The 20338-nt window shown below is 38.4% G+C and overlaps 1 protein-coding gene across 1 annotated transcript in view; it reads left to right on the forward strand.

The window, feature by feature from the left end:
• The window catches only part of DIDO1 (death inducer-obliterator 1), a 40261-nt gene extending 21082 nt beyond the window's left edge, over positions 1 to 19179 (forward strand). The window contains exons 7-16 of the mRNA XM_009893450.1: positions 1231 to 1690; positions 2682 to 2841; positions 3577 to 3693; positions 3917 to 4024; positions 4499 to 4634; positions 4760 to 5306; positions 6188 to 6341; positions 7374 to 7463; positions 8130 to 8325; positions 15779 to 19179. Of these exons, the coding sequence (XP_009891752.1) occupies positions 1231 to 1690; positions 2682 to 2841; positions 3577 to 3693; positions 3917 to 4024; positions 4499 to 4634; positions 4760 to 5306; positions 6188 to 6341; positions 7374 to 7463; positions 8130 to 8325; positions 15779 to 19179 (5369 nt within the window). The remainder of the gene's footprint in view (positions 1 to 1230; positions 1691 to 2681; positions 2842 to 3576; positions 3694 to 3916; positions 4025 to 4498; positions 4635 to 4759; positions 5307 to 6187; positions 6342 to 7373; positions 7464 to 8129; positions 8326 to 15778) is intronic.
• Positions 19180 to 20338: the final 1159 nt, after the last annotated feature.

The raw sequence follows: 20338 nt of genomic DNA on the forward strand, positions 1-20338 counted from the left end.
AAACTTGGCTTTTCTAATTGAAAAAATTGTACTTTGGGAGTTGTTTTTTGGCAGTTGCCATGAGAAGCCTTCCTTGTTTGAGCTGTGAGGGTAAATGTGCCAGTGTTAGCCCGCTATAACTTTAATGTCTGGTAAATGATGGGGGTTTTGCTGGGGTGGGGGGTGTGAGTTATTTTGGTTTTGGCTTTTTTTGTTGTGTTGAATTGTTCCTGTCAGTGCCAAAAAGTGGACAGATAAAATGCAATTGAAAGAAATGATTGCTTTTAAAGTCCTGTGCAAGTATAACTTCAACATGGGTGAAAACCGGAACCTTTGCTTAGACTTCATAAGTTTTCTTGTATATGACATGTATCAATTACTCTACTAACATTAGAAAAAAAAATGTTTAAATGGAATAGTTTGTGAATGGTGGGAATTAGATGGCCACAGCCTGAGCAGCCTTATTAGTCTTTAGCTATTCTATAAATCTAGAATTCATCTGGGAACTGAATAGGAAGATCTAATAATAGTTTATGGCGACGTCATCAGTATGGTATTACTGCTAGCAACCAAGTACATTGCGTATGTGTTTAAATTTTTTAGGCAACTTCTGTGCTACATAACTTGACTGTCTTTGCTTGCTCTTTAAAATAAAGTTTGGGAGGAAGAGTTTATTCAACTTCAATAGTACTAAACTTAAGGTTGTATTGCAGTTTCAAATTCATGGACTGTGTCATCACATCAGCCTCTGTAATAAACAGGTTCTGTAAAGCGCTGTGAGAATTGTTCCGTTGAAATGCAAGATGTGGGTCGTATTGCCTTTTTTTTTTTTTTTTAAATGTGTCCAAGTTTGGGATGTTTTTGAAGTTTATTCCACTCAGGAATCTTTGAAGGTGGTGCCTTTTTATTTTTTTCTTTTCGGTTTTCTTGCCTAGATTATAAATAAAATTTTCAACTTTTAGAGCCAAAGTGGAACTCTCTTAAACTCTTCAGTTGGCCTCTGAGATGAAGTACTCTCTGAAGGATCAAAGACAAATGTCTTCAAAAAAAATGTCAACCTCTGCATGGTTTTTAAAATTAGTTTTAGAAAGGCTCATGAAAGTAAATGGCTTGAAGTGCCTACTTGATAGTTACCATTCTCTGGACATGTCATTTCACAGACTTTTCTTTATAGCTTGGTAGCTGATCTTCATGAATAAGAAGTTACGAAGTTAAGCCTTTAATACTGTGTTTTCTTCTTTGTTTTAACAGCTCAAAGGGAAGAGAAAAAGCATGAAGATAGAGCAGAGCATACATCGGCATCGAAGAAATCTATAATGGAGAAACAGACATCTTCTCTCACTAAAAACCTTCCTTCAAAGAAGTCCCCATCCTTCTCGAGCACGTCACTAACCAAGCAACCACTTAAACCTTCTGCTGGAAGTTTCAAAGGTGTAATTCCCAAGAAACCTTGGCCTTCATCAGGCAGCGTTCCTTCATCAGGCACTGTTCCTTCCAAACATTCGTCTCTCTCTCACGGCTCATCAGTTTCCAAAAAACCAGCTACATCTTCCAGTTTGGGTGGAGGGCTCAAAAAGCCTTCTCTGTCTTCCATTTCTACCGCATCTGGAAGTAGTCAAGCGAAAGCATCACCCAACCCAATCCAGTCACAACCCAACTCTCAGATTCGACAAAATATTCGACGGTCCCTAAAAGAAATTTTATGGAAGAGGTGGGAATTCAAGGCCCTTATTTTATATAGGAAACTACAACTAGACGTAAATGTTTAGCCTGCAGTGTTTTGTTTACTTCTTGATAAAGGGATATCGAGGGACTGAATTTATACTACAAATTATTGCAAGCGTAATCAGCATTTCAGGTTTATAGTAAAAATTTTTTTTGAATCACGATATAAAATAATTGCATGGGAAAAAGCCTTCAAGAAAAAAAACCCACCACACTATTCCATTTATATTGAAGTAATTGCAGTTAGAGAATTAAATAACAGCATAAAAAAAAAATGCAGGTGCATTTTAAAAAAAAAAAATTTTTAATGCAGGTGCTCTGAAGTTTTAAAATCTGGCGATAGCAGTGTTTGGAGATGTAGAGGTTGTAGGGAACACAGTATAGGAAATACCACAGTGAAAGGTTAAAGGCTTACTGAAGTAGAGAGTCTCTCTCCTCCCAACATAAAAATCAACAACAACAAACCCTGGTCAGTGGACAACTCTACCACTGAGGAGAGAGAAAAAAAAAACCAAACAAACCAAACACACAAACAAACAAAAGCAAGTAGTCGCACAGTGATGATTAAAGCTAATGCCAGCCATCTGTGCTTACTATGGACCACCGCATTCTGGTATTCTCTCTGAAATGGAAATGCTGTTCACAGTGGAAAATGTAGGATTAAAACCCAAGTGCTTGGGGCTCCCCGTGTCATTCATGGCAGAGAAACTCCTGACTGCAGTGCCCCGGGCAGGAGTAGGTGCAAAGGCTGACGTCCGTGTGGCCACTGTGGGCAGTAATGGTGCGTTGCCATAGTTCACAGTTCCAGGTGCTGAGATAGACTTTGGCTTTGAGGAGTTACCTAAAGAAGTCTTCGGCCCTCACTGAGTGAGGAGGAGCCCAGGTTGGCTCCTTCCTCTGAAAAGTTAGTTTTTATGAATGCTGCCTAAAGATTCATGCCTAACGTAAATGCACGTACGCTTTTTTGTTTTTAACAGAGTCAATGACAGCGATGATCTGGTCATGACAGAGAGTGAAGTAGGGAGAGTAGCACTCAATATTGAAAAGGAGATGTTTAATTTGTTTCAAGTTACGGACAACAGATACAAGAGTAAATACCGTAGCATCATGTTCAATCTCAAGGACCCCAAAAACCAGGTTTGGAATTTCCTTAAACAGTAAACATATACTGAAATGTACTTTTGGTTTTTAATGATATGTCAAACTGTATGCTCAAGATTGAGAGTTTCAAGATAGAGACTTATGAATTGTACTATAAAAGATTATTATAAAGCCATTCTAATCTTTAAAAAAGTTTTTTCATCCAAAAAGAATCCAAAGTCTACTTAAGTTGGTCGTGTGTATCTATTATGTTTGGGCATTTGTGTGAAATACATATTTACAGAATGGCTTTCTTAAAATAAATAGACTTTATTAATTTCTCGTCTTGTGACATTCTGTAGTATGCGTTGGATACTACCCGCGTTGATGATCATATTTATACTTTAAAAGGAAAAAAATGGATGCTGGTACAAATGAAAATATCCAGTAGAGACCACTTGAAACGTCTTTTTTTCTTTTTTTTTTTCCTTTTTTTTTTTTTTTTTAATCTCTACAATATATATGAATCAGGTGAGTGTCTGCTCAACTTCTGACGTTCCTATTCAGTGATATTGATAGATACTGACTATAACAAGGAAAATTTGTACTTTGTGTTTGTTTCATCCTTATTTTCTGGTTGTTGCACCTTTCCAAATTTTCTTCTAAGTAACCGGTGTTTTTAATAGAGAATTAAGAAAGTGGAACAGCTTTTGCCTGTTCAGCACTGCAAATCTTGTTAGTTACTGAAGCAGGTTCTCTTCAGCATGGCAACAAAGTCTGTTTTGTTTTCAGGGACTTTTTCATCGTGTCCTTCGTGAGGAAATCTCACTGTCAAAACTGGTGAGAATGAAACCAGAAGAACTTTTATCTAAAGAACTGTCTGTATGGAAGGAGAAACCAGCTAAAGCAGTGAGTAACCTGATTTTCCCCGATGTCCTTAGTTATAAATTAAGAGCAAGTTTGCCAGCCCTTACCACCCGTGTTATGTTAATGCACCATTTTCTTCCTAATGAAATAGTGTTCAGTTTCAATATACTTTTTCTCTACAAGCAGCCAAATGTTAACAAAGTATAGAATAAAATTATAAAATAAATATGTGGATTTTTTACCAAAATGGTTTTGTTTCTTTCAGATGATAGAGTCAAGAAGCAAATCTCATGAAATCAAGAAAACAGCTGTAAAACGGGAACACGCGTCAGTTGTAAATATGGAAGATTCTCCGCCAGTGTCCGATTCTGATGTAAGTATTGGCTATCGCTTTAGCATGAAGAGGTCAAGGGAGAGAAATGGTAACTAGGGCCTCAAATTTTTCATCAGAAGGGCAGATTGTTTCAGTGATCTGTAAGGATATTATTACCTAGTAGGTGTGCTCTGAGCATTTGTTCTTTGAGTTTGAAGGAGTGCAACAACCAAGCGATAGGCATATTTTGCACGCGCTTCTAAACTGCTCTGTGTTTTTCAGCCCTTGCTGTCAATTTACAGAGAAGTCTTTTATTTCTGAACATTAGCTGTCTGCTTTGGAACATCGTGGAATGAAATGAGGACAAATATTAATCGAGAACTCTGACATGATATGCTTTTATCAAGCATATCATGTTTTTTTAATTTTTTTTTTTTTTTTAAGAACTGAAGTTAATTAATGGTTTCCAAAGTATTTTTTTATGGTAGAAATTAATGATCAGCCGGAAAATTTTTTGTGTCTATTCACTTTTAGGAGCAGCAAGAATCATCCCGAACTGTACCAAATTTAAACAGTGCTCCTTCTCTAGACGTCTTCAGCAGTATGTTGAAGGATACAACAAGTCAGCATCGAGCCCACCTTTTTGACCTGAACTGCAAAATCTGCACAGGTATCTACAGTGCTGACTTTGTGCAAAGTAAAAGAATTGTTAAGAGTGTTGTTTGTTTATTTGATCTTCTCCCAAAAATCTCATTGTGAAATAAGTAAACAAAAGCTTTTAAAATCTATTTATAGGTCAGATTTCAGCATCTGAAGATGAAGTACCACCTAAGAAGATGAAGTCAGTGGCTCCAGTTAAAAAGGTGGAGTCGAAATCAAAACCGGAAGTTCAGTCAAAGTATGAAAGTTCTGCACCAACCCCAACAGCAGAGGCTGCCAAAGAGGCCGTCGCTGAAAATGCAATGGAAACCGAAGCTGGACCGGTAGCAGAAACAGTTCCTCCGTCAAGTGTTGAAAGAACATACATTCCTACACCCCAGGGCCATAACAATGCAGATTCTTCTGTACCTGAGGAGGCTTCTGCTTTTCCTGCCTCTTGTGCTGGCGGAGTTGTCACAACCGTAACAGTTTCTGGCAGAGACCCTAGGACAGCAATGGGCAGCTCCTCTGGTATTCTGACACCAGCGCTGCGTTCTGGTCCTGTATCTGACAAAGTTTCAACAGGGGAAACAAAACAGGAAACTTCAAAACCAGTTATGACTGTCCCCAAATCGATATTAACAAAACCATCATCCTCACCAGACCCAAGATACTTAGCCGTTCATCATTCACCCAATATCAAGTGCGTATATTTAATAGTAAGCCAAGCTACCGAATCTTTAATGTGGTTATCTTCAAAGTCCCGTGTGTCCCATGTCCCCTTCCCCCAGTCAAAGGGCATGTTCGACTTTAAAGCTCAGGTAGCCTGATTCAGATTTTTAATTTACCATCTCCTCAGTTACCTTCTGTATTTGGTAAAATTTTCAGAGCATCAGTATATGTTGACAGCGAAGATTCTACAATGTGTTTCAGCAGATAAATAAAACTTGAAGGTATTATGCAGGCTTAGAAGTCTGCGTGTACATTAATATATAGAAAGTGGGTGTATGTGAGAGATGGTTTAAAGGCATTTCCAGATTTTCATCCTATATTAAAATACAGTTAGATCTGAATTTATGAATATGAATTAAAATTAACCAATTGATCAGCTTGAAAGAAAGTGGATTTCTTTCATATCCTGGGTATATACAGTAGTAGAAGTCAATATTGCAAAGTATATCCTTACGAAACTGCAGTTAAAAGATTTTTGTTCATAGCATATTCTTTTACTTGAGAATCTCTTTCAGATGCATATTGTTAACTCAATTAGTGGGAAATATATAATTCAGATTAGTTTGTTACAGAGTCAAGATCACAACAGTTATAGTGCTAACCTAATTTTGTAAGTGTCATATCTTTTGGCATCTTTTTGCCTGTCTGCAGCTACAAGTTTATTTTCTGTTACTCTCTGTTTTTTTCCCTAATACCAAGTTAATGGAAAACATTAGCAAAGCTTTTGGTAAAAAATCTGTTATTTGTTTAAAATAAAGTATTTGATCAATAGGAGGAGGGAAGAAAATTAAAAAAGAAGGGACCGTTCTCGTTTGTATTCTGTAACATTTCTGTTTTGGATTTGTTTTGCAGTGTTGCAGAGCCACGCTCGCCTCAAGACAGCGACACTTCCCTCTTTCTCTCTCGGCTCAACACCATTTGGAAAGGATTTATTAACATGCAAAGTGTGGCCAAATTTGTCACTAAAGCCTATCCCGTCTCTGGGTGCTTTGATTATCTTAGTGAGGTTAGCACCAACGTGTTTCTGCGTTTAGAATAAATCTGTACGGCGGTTCCCATTGCTGGAAAGGCTGGGGTCGCTGTGTATGTGTGGTTATATTGAAAGTGTAGCAGCGGTAAACGGCGTCCCTTTAGTAATAGGAGAAGTAGCTCAAGAAAATAAAACCCAAAAAAAGCCCTCGAAAAATTCCTCACAAATTTGTGAAGAATTCTTATGTCGTTAAATATGTTTATACATATGTTAGGATCTAACATGGAATAATACCTTTCTTTCAACTTCATTTTTTTAAAAGCAGTTTTAGAGCCAGTTTTTTAAAGCAGATATCTGGTTCTGTTCTCAAACTAGATGGGTCACTGATGTGCTCTCTTACAAAAGTTTGGCCACTTATTGAAAATATCCTTTTTACTAATTTTCTAATAAAAACAGGTGGATGATATTCTGGGAGGGTGTACGTTCAAATAATGAGATAGTATAAAAGTTTATGCTAAAACAAATTCTTTTTTTTCTCTGAAGAAGTGCATTTTACGTGACTGTTAGGAAGTTTCAAACACAAGTGTATGTTTGAGGACTTTTATTAGTAGGGTTGGTGGTTCTGTTTGGTATTGCTTTTGCTAGGATGGATTTCACTGTCCTCATGGCAGGAAGCTCACTAGAATTCAGGTGACTTGAAGTCACGCGTGGAGCATTTCCTGAGAAACCAAGAGCGCGGAGAAAATCTTTATTTCCAATAGCAGCTTCCCCATATAAACAATGCCAATAATGAGCATACAGAACTATTGGACATCTTGCTGCTATCCTTGTTCAGGAATGCTTTTTCTCTTTCATATATACTGTTAGCCTTTTGGTAACATGCCATAATTAATCACCCCGAAATTTAGAAATACCCTGTCTGAAATTAGAAAAGTATGTATGAAAGTTTAGTAAAATAGAAAAGTGTATTATCCTCTAGGCAGCTGGGGTGGGGCAACCTGCGCTGCTTTTAATCATTAGTCTCTTTTGGTTTTTTTCTCATACTACCATGTAATACTTCTTGTTTAGGATTTACCAGATACAATTCATATTGGTGGGAGGATCTCACCGAAGACAGTCTGGGATTATGTTGGCAAACTCAAATCTTCGCTTTCTAAGGTATACACTTAAAATCCTTTGCAAAACCCAGAAGAAAAATACATCAATATAAAATGACTACTTTTTGTAATATAAATTAGTAAACAGCAAATACTGACATAGATCACATCTGGAAAAATACCAACTCCGCTTATTCCTATGAAATTTTTGATGTATTGAAGAAACATGTTTATTGAGCTGCAGATCCTCTTGATCTCTCTCCTGCATAGTAGTTAAATCTTCATACTATTTATTCATTTTTAGTGATTGAACATAAATAATCTATTTATTCCATATTGATGATTGAAATTCAGATTTTAAAGGAACTTATCATTAAGCGTATGTAATAGATTTTACTATTAAAAACACCCCAGAAAATGATGCACAGTATACAGATACAATTATGGAACTAAGAATTTTCCATTTCTTTCCTATTAATTTGAGCCTCAAGATGCTTAGTTTGATGTAAGATACACAAGTAATTTGTATTTCTGAAAATGACAAACTTAATTCCGTTTTGATGTTACTGATTGAACAACAATTCTCTCTCAAAGCTAGAGGATTGCCTCAAAAACATAGTTGGAATGATAAATGTACAATTAACTTCACCCCTGGAATTTGCCCTTTACCATTTCATTTGCTGGTGTGTTGCAGGTTGAATTTTTCCACTTTGCTTTTGTATTTCAGGAATTGTGTTTGATTCGTTTCCATCCTGCAACAGAAGAAGAAGAAGTTGCCTATATCTCTCTCTACTCCTATTTTAGCAGTCGTGGTCGTTTTGGTGTTGTAGCTAATAACAACAGACATGTCAAGGATCTCTACCTGATCCCCCTGAGTTCTAAGGACCCAATTCCTTCCAAACTCTTGCCCTTTGAGGGACCAGGTAAGCACAAAACAGGGGAGGTTAAATACTAGGTAAAATCACAAAACAAAAGTCAATTGGAGACAAGTTGAGGTTGAATATTTAATATAAGCGTTATTAATTTTTTCTGTATAAAACCAATTTTAAAGTATGTAAATAGTGGAAAAATTGGAAATCCAACTGGGTTCAAGATAAAATTGTCTGAAGTTTACATAGCCTTTCCAATGAGATGCTTATATGCTATTAGGAGAATGAGTTTACCTGTAAAATCAAGTATGTGGAACAGCCACTATTTTGGGGGGAAAAAAAAGCAATAAACCCCCCCTCCCCTATCTTTAGCAACCCATAAATCCACAAAACCCGGGCCCTTACAAGCCATTCACCGTCGCTTAAATCAAGCAGGAAGCTTAGCCCACAGAGGAATCAAGAAATCTATGAAGACAAAGGTAATACTTATAGTGGTTTCACTAAATTGTCGTTGTCTCACGCTAAGTATTAATCTGTACGTGCAGTGGCGTACAAGGTGTTTGAAATGTTTTGTTCTAGGTGCGAACTCTAGCCAAATCACTGACTTCTGAGAATTGGTTTGTTGGGGGTAAAGGGGATCCACGTTCCTTAGGGTTAGTAGGTGGCAGACAGTAGTTGGTATAGGCAGGTTATATTATAATCTTTGTTAAAATTACCAGTGGTAATGCTGGGCTTGAGTTTGCTCTGTGTTTGTGCATTGAACATGGTGACAGGAAAACTGAGAATGAATTCAGCCATGAAACACCCTTCTGTTGCAAAATTTGAAGTCATCTTCATCTGAGGATGGAGGAGGCGCATATGCTTAGTTTCCAAATAAGTATCTGGGATTTTATGTAAAAATAACATATTGAGAAACTGAAGAGCGACAGGGTACAATGAAGGCAATACTTCATTGTCATAGCAATGGTTTGAAAATACTAAACGGTAGGTATGGAACAGCAAACGGAGCTGACCTTTCTGAGAAGCTGACTGTCCTCTGCTCTTCAAGCACAAGTTCAGGACTGAACTCAATAAAGCATTCTCAGAGTTTATATGCAGGAGCAGCAGTGTCTGGGACAGGTTTTCACGTGTTAACGGCATACAACTTCAAATGAAACATTGTTAGTTACATGCTCTCCCTTCCTCCATGAGATCACAAAGGGCACTTGCTCAGCGTGCCCAGCCGAGACTTTTCTCATACACCCCAAGCCTGTCTTACCCATCCTTGAATAGCGCAGTCAGGTCATTGTTTTTAGGCAATAGCTAAAACGGTAGGATTCTTGCTATCTAAATGAATCACGTAGTCTCTGTGATTTTTTAATCTGAGCCCCTCATAGTCTTTAACTTCGTGAATTCTTTAAAGTTCTGCAAGATGTGTTTTTCCCATTTCATAGCCAAGAAACAAAACCTTTTCGGCACAGGGGTGTAAGCAGAGAGTTTTAAATCGTGTACTAGTTCTTCCAGCCAGAACAAAAGAAACACCCTTCTTTGTGGACAGTGACATGAGAATGGAATTGGCCATTGAATTGGCTGTAAATGTCTGCAGTTTTTCTGCTGGGCTGGTAAAAAACCTGCTTTGGGGAGGCACTTACCGAATTGTTGCCTACTTGCATTCCTGTGGGAACACCAGCTCTCCCTTTTACACTTCCTTTTACTTTTCCATTATAGGTTTCATTAGATTGGAGGGTTGGCAAATGTAGACAAACTCTACTAAGTATTAGTATAGCGATTTTTAATGTCAGCCTCGTTTTGCTGAGCTTAAATTGCAGAGGTTTCTCAAAACTGGAGGGAATTGCTCAGAAGAAATACAGGCATCGTTTGCAGGTGTTGACGGAGGCAAGGTTTCTGAGTCAGGTTTTCAAGTTGAAATAGGTATTTGTAGGCAAAGTGGCTTAAAGGCTAGCGATAGAAACAAGGTTCCGAAGGCAGAGAGGCCACGTGATGTAACAGCTTCATAGAAGACCCACTTCCACCTGACTTCTGCCACCAGTTCACACTTCTTGGAAACTTCTGTAGCAGCCTTTGCCTCATAGTTGGGCTAAGTTGTGTTTGTATTTTGAAACCAGACCCGGTGTGGGGTGGCAAAAAAATCAGGTAAGCTGTTTTTCTGGTTTTGTGCATGTATTAAAACCACAGCATAAAAGACGTGTAATCCATACCTTTTAATGCCATCTGATGGAATTTACTGCTTTTTCTTTCTTTCACAATCAATAAAAATATTTCATGGAAAGTGGTCATTGTCTCCTTAAATTTAATTGTGTACCTTCAAATGGAGTTTAGTAAGGACTCGGAAAGCATTGAGCTGTAGATAGCTTCAGATGATTTGATGAATATGACCGGAGGGGGGAGGAGGGAGAGGACAATAAACCCTGCCACTCCAGAAATCCTAGTTAGAAGATATTCCAGCTGTATCAACCAGTTCCATCAGGCACGTATGGATTATGAATTTCTCCTGTTTTCTGGTGGACTGGATTTGGAACACAACTGAGGACTTCTGAACTGCGCTAGTACCTAGAAGATCTACAAAAAAACTTTGTCATGTGTGATTTAAAAACAGAGGAAAATGGACAGTTATCCATATTTATACTTAATCTCAGACATCTATTACCAGATTTTCTCTATCAGTGGGCTCTTCTGCATTGTCTTTGTGCAATGGTTTACTGTATGTGAATTTACTTGCCTGTTTCACATACGCACCTTATTTAGCACTTTCATCTGTAGATCTCAAAGCACTTTGAAAAAATAGTATAATCAGACTTAACTACTAATAGGAAGGGGTTTAGTGGCAACGTTGGGAACGTAACAAGTATCTTGCGTAGTTAAAATAAATGAATTTTAATAAAACATGTAGCCATATATCAGCAAAGGATTCCACAAATGCTGATATATCTCTTGGTGGTTTACAATAGAAAGTGTGTTTTTTCTTAAAGTATGAAGGCATGAAATCTCGTCCTGCTTGGAATGCTCTTAAGAATTGCAACAAATGGATCAAAATTTTAACTGTACTCTGAATATAGTTAGGTGTCTTCGTCTCAGCAGATATGGTTATGAAAAGTAGCAGTAGTAGAAGAACATGGCATTACAAACCTTATTTTCTATGCCAGCCAGTTCCATTCAGCAGGTGTACCTGAATGTGCAGCCCTGTCATGATGCGGGAAGTGATCTGTATCCCTGAATTAAGGTGCACAAAGTTGCTGATAGTTGTCAGTTGCTCTCATGGTTCATTGGGACAAATATTTAAATGGTGGTGATAAAACTTAAAGAATATCTTGTATTGGTCTCTGCAGTTTAAAAATGTACACCATGGGTGTGCTTAGTCCATTTGTGTGGTTTTGTCACCAGTGTGCCAAAATTACGCAGACGTCTTTCACAGTGCAGGTAACTTCCCACCAGCTGCTGAGGATAGGGACAGATGTGGCCATTATATGCATAAATATGGTAAAACTGATTTAATGAAAAAATGTATTTAAGGGTAAGAAAAACAAATATTCATCCAATACTAATATTTAGTATATCCTGTTCTAATGGCTTTAGTTACAGGATGTAACTCAATCAAACCAGCATGTGGACTTCAAATACATAATAGGATAATAGCTATTTTATAAATAATTTAGCACTGAAAGCTACTAACTCTGCCGACACAGCCTGCGGCACTCTTTAAACGCTTGCTTGTGACAGACAGTCGCTGAGCAGTACAGGGAGACTGCAGCCAGCATTTTCATTATTACCTAAAATGAGGCACTTAACCTATTTACGGGCGTTGAAATGGAATGGGACTGAACTGGGAAATGCTGCTCCAGCTGTGGGTTTCGCTTCAAAAGCAGCATTTAGTGTTTGATCGCTTTGAACTGAGTTCACGTAGGAGTCAGGTTAGGCATAACTTCTAAGATTTGTGTAAAAGTACAGTATGAAATTTTAATGGATTATATGATGACTAAACTCTAAACATAAAACTAACATTACTGACTTACTACTGGAATTTATTGGCTTGAAAGTGTATTAAAATTGTACCCTGTTTTAATTAGTGACACGAGCTCTGTTTCTTACAGGGATTCCAAGCTGATTTGTCAGTAATTGCTGTTTATTAGATACCCTGTCTGATGGATTTTTTAAATCTGTTCATTTCAGTTATTCAGTGTTTGAGATTCATTAGGACTAATTGCATAAATCACAAGTCTTGGCATAAAAGCAGCTAACCAAAACTTTAACAACCAACAAAAAATCAAATGCCTACTAGGAGATTTTGGATGAGCACCGATTGGTGAGGCGCTCTGCGCTGGTCAACACCGACCAAACGCGGAGTCATTATTCACAGACTGATGCAGAAAAAATAAAAAGCAAATTCACACACAGTGAACCATTTCTAACAAATGAACCTATTCTGACTGTAAATTGTGCATGTTTTTTTCCTAGTTAAGTTGTCTTACTTTTGAACTATGCTTTGGTCTTATATATTAATATCATTTCATTTAAGGTAGTAAATTATTGTGAACAGAACTGCTTTTAGCCTGTGGCTGCAAACGAGTATTTGGTTAAGTCAAGTATTTATGTGGTCTTTTCAGAATCATCTTAGATTCACTGAAATTAATTATTTGTTTAGTTCCTGTCCTGCCTTTCATTGTACATCTCAGCATCCCTACCCCTCGTAAGGGGCAAATTTGTGCGTGTACTGAATTATTAGCGAATCTTAGTCCTGGTAATACAGCTGGTTAATTGTCTTCACTTATTTATAATTTTTTTTCTAAATATGAAAGAAGAAAGTGAAAATTGGCAATGCTTACGAACACTGAAATCTTGCACCCGGAGGAAAAAACCTTTTTGGCACTGAATTTTAGTTATTCAAATAATAGATACCACAAAATGAAAGATCATTTAAAACGTTGTGTCCACTACCCTCTTAACCCCAGAACTATGTAAAACTCGACCACTGAACTGTGAAATAACAGCAATTCCGTTTTGGATCTAGAATGTATTCTACAGAGTAACTGTGGTCCAAAAACTTTCACTCAAATTTCATTATTGTTTCTCAAGATAATTATAATGAGTGCTATTCCTGACAGGAAATTTCAAGCAAGTATTTTAGATTGGCCTCAAATTTTCATTGTAATTTTGGCTGGTCTTTTTTAAAAAGAGTATTTCTGGGGAGTAACCAGACTTCGCTGGTTTCTTCAGTAAGTGATTAAAACAGTTTCACTGTACTATTTCCAATTACAATCAGAAGAACACAGAAGTTTAAAGGAGGGTTTGTTTTCCCTCAGTTGTCAAGAGATCTCATAAAACTTTGCAGTTAACTTATTTTATTTGAAAAAATACCAGTTTTGTCATATTATCTGTAGTTCATTATTTAGAAAATAAGGTTTATACAGGATAAGATTTGAGCATAAGAAGTGAAAGCATTGGGGATTTGGGGGGATATTCTGTGAACAAAAGTTACTTCTTAATGAGAGATATATCAAGTATTGAAGTGCAATAGTAAGTGTAAAGCACAAAGCAGCTATGGTTTTGGTGTGTTATTTAGCAAGCTGCAAGTAATTCTTGCAGTGCAGGCTTTCACTGAAGAAGAAGTCTTGACTGAATCAGTTCTAATGCTCGGGCTGTCCCTTGGCACCAACTCAGCCAAGTTTATCATCTTGTGCTTATGTAGGTTCTGACGGAATTTAGCTTAAGCTGAAAGAGCGATGCTGGCTTCTGGCTGACAAAACTTCACATTTAACCTAAAAATGTACTAAACTCTCTTATTGATTTCTCAGTATGAAGTTAGCAAGCAAAACCACTTAGGAAAGGTGAAGTTTATTAAACATGAACATAAGTTTAGGAAAACAGCTGATGTAATTTTGTTATTAGATGGTAAACTTAAGAGTCCCCTTAAAACTTTTTTGAATTCAGTTGTTTCAGCAGTGATGTATCTGTGAATGTGGTTTGCTAATGGAATATATCTGGAACTATAGAGTTTGGAGTTTTTTGTTGGTGTCAAAAAAGTTTTCACTGCTAATAATTAGATATTTAAAAATTGTTCCTTAACGAGCACTTGGTTTGATTTAATAAGAACAAGGAACATATATATATAAAAAAATATATAAAACTTACTTACAGGATGATGGATAGAAGGAACAACGTAGGTCAGAGTCCTCGCCGTACCATTTAACCACAGTGAATATTACCTGTTACTTTACAGATTGTTTTGTGTTTCTATATTAGTGCTTCCTGGCTGGGTGCAAATCATAGCTGGGATGGGGGAAAGACTGTGGCCTCAAATGAGGACCCTTTAAAAGTCATTAAATCCAGAAATTAAATAACCTCTCTGTACAGATTTTCTACGTTTGCCACCAGCTGTATGTTTAGATACAGGATTTATACAGGCAGGATTTATTCCCTGCCCTTCATTCTGGACATGTTTATCTTCCACAAGTGCCAGTGGGAACTGTGTGTGTAAAAGGAGAAATACAATAACATGAACCAGACCTACAGACCTGGCTATTTTTCCTCTTTATCAGAAACTTTCCCATCATTTTTGGATATACTTCACCAAGGATTCAAGTCTGACACTTTCACAGAGGAGTAGTTGTGCGTACAGCGGTTTTTACTCACAGAAAGGCCCGCAGCATCACGCTGAATGCTGCGACAGAGGCTGTAAATTCCCCTTGCCCTCTGCATGCCACGTCCGTTCCCAACCCGCCGTTTCCTTGCCGAGAAAGCCAGTGCAGCCCGGGTCCCTTAGTCCCACCTGCTGAAGTCCTCTCTGCTTCACCTCTCCTTTGCTTCTTTGGTATGATGGGTATCAGTTTCTCTGCTCCTGACGTGTTTTAAAATAATACCTAGCTGGAAAAAAACAAGCAAGCAGGGAAGTGGGTTACAAGCTTTAATACTGTTTTCAAACACCGTTTGTTTGAGGTTTTCTTCTTGGCAATTACTGGCATATGTTTAACTTGGAGTGAGACAAAATATTTATGGACTGGTGTAAATGTCAATGTGGTCTTTTAGCACAGATTATAAAAGATAGTTACAAGTTCAGCCCAGGTTTTCTCACTTTTCAGTATCTCTGTATATACAACATAGTTGCAAGCTATTTAAAAGTAAATATATGATTTTTCAGGGGGAGAGGTAGGGATGGTTGGACAAAAATAATGATGTAACAATGTAAAAAATATAAAAACTTTCTTTGGTTTTGAACATTTGCTGAGACACTTTTCAATAATCATACCTGCTGCTGCCACCTTTTATTAAAAATATCAAGGAAGGAATGAAAACACTTTTTACTTATATACAAATACATATATATAAAGTAAAGAAATATAGATGCATACACTTATGGACTAATGAAAATTGCCAGTAGGTCACCTAATGTAATTTACAAAAACTGTTATCTTTATGACTTTTGTAGCTGCCACTGTAGAAAATAATAAGTTTCTGCTGAAAGCGTAATTAAAAATTAGGTTTTTACATGTACAATCTTTGTGTTTCCTTTCAGGTCTTGAGTCATCTCGGCCAAATCTAATTCTTGGATTGGTTATCTGTCAGAAAGGCAAACGTCCTGCCACTGGCATCGAAACAGAAAAGATAGAGGAAAAGCGGAGCAGAATTCAAGCACATGAGGAAACAGAAACATCACTGTTCTCTAAAGGGCCACTGGCTGCTTCGCAAGAGAAGAAAACTCCGAAATACACACTTTATTCAGGAGATTCAGCCGTAAGTACGACACCACCTGGGTCTCCTCCGCCCCCGCCTCCACTTCCCATTCCAGACACCTCAGCAGTTACACCTTCAGTATTAAAAATACTGTCCTCGATTAAAAGTGGAACCACAACCACTGTAACACCACCGACTTCAACCGCTGCTCCTGCAAGCATTACCACTACACATTCTTCATCCTCAAAAACTGCCACACCTCTCGAGCACATCCTGCAGACGCTTTTTGGAAAAAAGAAAACTTTTGAACCTCTTGCTAAGGATTCTGAAACTGTCCAGTCTTCAAATCAGGAAGGTCACGCTGCTGCTGATGGAGGAATGTCGGCTGTTCCTTTGTTAGATCCCATTGTGCAACAGTTTGGGCAGATGTCAAAAGACAGAGCTATAGAAGAGGAGGAGGATGACAGACCATATGATCCTGAGGAAGAATATGGTCCGGAGAGAGCTTTTGAAATGCAGACTGGTGAAAGTGAAAAACGATACAATGTGGAAAAGCCCGCTAATACAGCAGAACTAGAGGACGAGGCCTATGATCCAGAAGATGAAACTATCTTGGAAGAAGCAAAAGTTACTGTTGATGATTTACCGAACAAAATGTATACAGACACTAAAAGCAATTCTTCGGAAACATCTGCTTCATACGTGCCTGATTTAGCTGCATCCTCATCCTTGGTGGAACAGCAGAAAATGTTGGAAGAATTAAACAAACAAATAGAAGAACAGAAAAGACAACTTGAGGAACAAGAAGAAGCCCTCAGACAACAAAGAGCAGCTGTTGGTGTTTCAATGGCTCATTTTTCAGTGTCTGATGCTTTAATGTCACCACCGCCAAAATCTTCCCTAATAAAGACTGAGTTATTCCATCAGGACCAGCAAGCTATGCAAAAAGTAGATTTACCTTCATCTTTAAATCAGCAAGCACAAGTGCTAAACCAGGGCTGTGACCCGAGGCAGAATAGAGATCCGCGACAAGCCAGAAGAATGGCGACAGAGACTAATGACAGTGGTGATTCTCGAATAAAGCCGCAGGTGGTACAGAATGAGATACCCACAGGAGAAGTTGCTCCAGCAAGTTTTCCAAATGCTTTGCAGACTCCACTTGGCAAGGAAGAAAAAACTTTGATTTCTGCTACTCAGCCGGGTTTTAGTGGTGATAATTGGGTTTCAAGTGAAAAGGCTTCTACGTTGTCCCAGAAAGAGGCATCTAATAGCAAATTTGAAAATACTCTCCAAGTTAATTTGGAAAACATGAGTCAAACAGTTTCTGGAGAACCTTCTACATCCAAGCCTTTACGTAAAGTGCTGCTTCCAACACCGCCAAGTACATCTTTTCAGCCTAATTTCTCCACATCAAGTGACAGTCAGTCTTTGCAAGATATGCATAAAGTAGCATGGTCAAGTGAGTCAAACGAATTAATGGGAAGGGATTCTTTCTCAAATACAATGTTTACTTCTCAGGAAATGGCAGCTGGTCACTTTGAACCAGAGAGGGGTCTTTCATCAGTGCAATATGACGAACAAAGAAATCCTCAGGTTCATCAATTTGTAGAACAAACTGAATCTCCATCAGTTCAGAGTGAGGGCGGACCTTCCCCACAGCACTTTGAAGAAAACCGAGCTGGACCTCCATTTTCTTTGTCTGGGCAGAAAGGAGGGCCTCCACCACCACTGATGCTCAATGCACCTGGAGGACCTCATGGACCTAATTTTAGAGGACCGGCACCACAGTTCTCTGAAGAGCATGATTCTCCAAATAATGACGGGCAAAGAGGACCTCCATCTGGAAGATTTGGAGGTCAAAAGGGTCCCATTCCTTCCTTATTTTCTACACAGCATGGACCACCATCTCTTTTCGGTGATAATAGGGGCCCTGCCCCTTCTTATCATGGTGTTCCAAGAGGAATGTCACCATCTCAGTTTGAAGATCGTAGGGAACCTCACATGGAACAAAGGGAATTCTCAGATTCCCAGTATAATGAAATGATTAGGCCTCCAGGACAGTTCGAAGGACCAGATCCACCTCAGTTTATGGGAAACAGAGGACCTTCGCCTTTTCCTTTCGGAGGTCAAAGACGACCCCCACCAGCTCAGTTTAAAGGACAGAGAGGAGGCCCTCAGTTTGGAGGGCCAAGAGGTCCAGCCCCGAGTCATTTTGGAGGACCAAGAGGGCCTCACCCAAATCAATTTGAAGGGCAGAGAGGTCCAGCTCCAAATCATATACCTGGTCCAAGAGGACTTTTGCCACAGCCATTTGAAGAACGGAGAGGGAGTCCACCACCCAGATTTGCCAACCAGAGGGGTCCAGCACCGCTTCAGTTTGGAGGACCAAGAGGAGCCACACCTGCACTGTTTCCAGAAGAAAATGAACCTCCCCCTTCTAGATTTCATTTCCAAGGACAGTCACCACAAAGTATGAAGCCAACCCCAAGACCACTCCTGGACCTTCCAAGCCATCCACCAGCCCACAGAAAAGAGATGTGGGAGGAAGCTGGACCATCTGCATCTCTTTCCAGTATCTCGGGACAGGGATCTGAGTCGGAAGGACAGTGGTCAGCATCTGACTTCCGAGAAGGCAAAAATCCCGAATTTAGAGGCCAGACATTTGAAGGGAGACAGAGAGAGAGATATGAGGGAGGAAATAAAGACAAGGTTTTAGATCAGCCAGAGCCTCAGCAAGCAGATAATCGACAAGGTAGACCCTTTGAGGAAAGACGAAGGGATCGAGAACACGGCAGACCTTGGGAAAGAGACCGTGGCAGAAACTGGAATAGAGACAGGGACTGGGAGAGACACAGAGACAAGGAATGGGATAAAAACAGAGACAGAAACCAAAACAAAGATAGAGAGAAGGATTCAGAGCGGTCTAAAGAATGGGAAAGAAACAGAGACCGAGAGAGAGCGAGAACCAGAGAGAGAGAATCCTACAGAAGACGTGATAGAGAGCGATCAAGAAGCAGAGACAGAGATCGCGACAGAGAGAAAGACAGGGACCGGGATCGAAGCAGGGAAAAAGAAAGAGATCGAGAGAGAGATCGAGATCGTGAAAGAGAAAGAGAAAGAGGAAAAGATCGCAAAGATCGGAGTAAGAGTAGGGAAACTGGTAAAGAGATGAAGCAAGAAACACCGAAGGAAACTCAGAAACCAACAGAAACAGAAGCTTCATCTTCCACTAATCAGTCATAGAAATATGACTGATATTTTATTTCCCATAACTAATATACTTTTACAACACAGCAAGGACTGAGTCAGCATCTTCTGTATATACTGTATATTCTCACCTTTACAAAAATGCTGTTGTAAAACTAGCCTTACAAAATGTACTGACAAATTAGCAATTTTTGAACAACTGTGAATGAAAATACTCAAATAGGTAAAAGGCAAGAACATACCGGACTTTCACTTGCTGCATTTTGTGCATAATGTTTTTCTTATAAAAATTCACAGCGTTACCTGTACTGAAATTTTGTTTTTTCTACCTGCATCTTTATCTGAAAATTTCCATTTACAGTACAGAAATGGAAAAAGTCTAAGAAGAGCATATTGCTTTTTAAGATTATAAAGTTATGTTTTCCAGTAACTTGAATTGTAATTTTATAAGAGAATTTAATCCAGACCTTAGGAGCCATACCTGTACATCTCATTTACGTGATATTTTGGTGTCAACGTTGTTCCTACAGCACACGTTTTAAAAAAAGGCATCCACTGTTGCTGTCTCGTTTATTTTACAACAGAAGGGTCGTATGTATTTAGGAAAAGGCTGCAGAACAGTGTTAATAATTACTTATGACTGACGGAGGATTTGAAAATGGATTGTTATAAGCTTAAAGTGCACTATCTTCCTTTTATATACAGGTATTTTGTGTTTTGGAATCCATCTGTTAAGTGTACAGCAAAGAAACAAGTCGTACTTAGTTTTTTCATGAGGCTGAGGGGTTTTAAATGTTGCATTTTTACAAATCTGTAATTAGAGAACATATAAGAGTAGCACCTTTATAACCAGCAAAACTTATAAAAGCATCAAATGTTTATTTGAAAAAAGGCTAAGACTACAAATGAATTGGTATACCAAAGGAAAGAAGAATAAGTTGGTTAAATAGGCCACTAAATCTCTTACTTTGAACTGATTTAGTGGAACGGCTTTTTGGTTTCGTTTTGGTTTTGCAGAATTTTGCCATAGATTTAAGAAATGTCCCCATTTTATTGTACTTTTCATTCTCAAAGTGTTTTGCTCCTGAAAAAAAAATTTCACTGTTTTGTTGTTAGATCCTATTTAGGCTGGTAGTGTATATGAAACTCTCCACTGAGAAAGGTATAACTGCATTAAGCTTGGAAAGAAGAGCGG

This window comes from Charadrius vociferus, unplaced genomic scaffold, assembly GCF_000708025.1.
Source record: "Charadrius vociferus isolate BGI_N301 unplaced genomic scaffold, ASM70802v2 scaffold259, whole genome shotgun sequence".
Classification (NCBI taxonomy): domain Eukaryota; kingdom Metazoa; phylum Chordata; class Aves; order Charadriiformes; family Charadriidae; genus Charadrius; species Charadrius vociferus.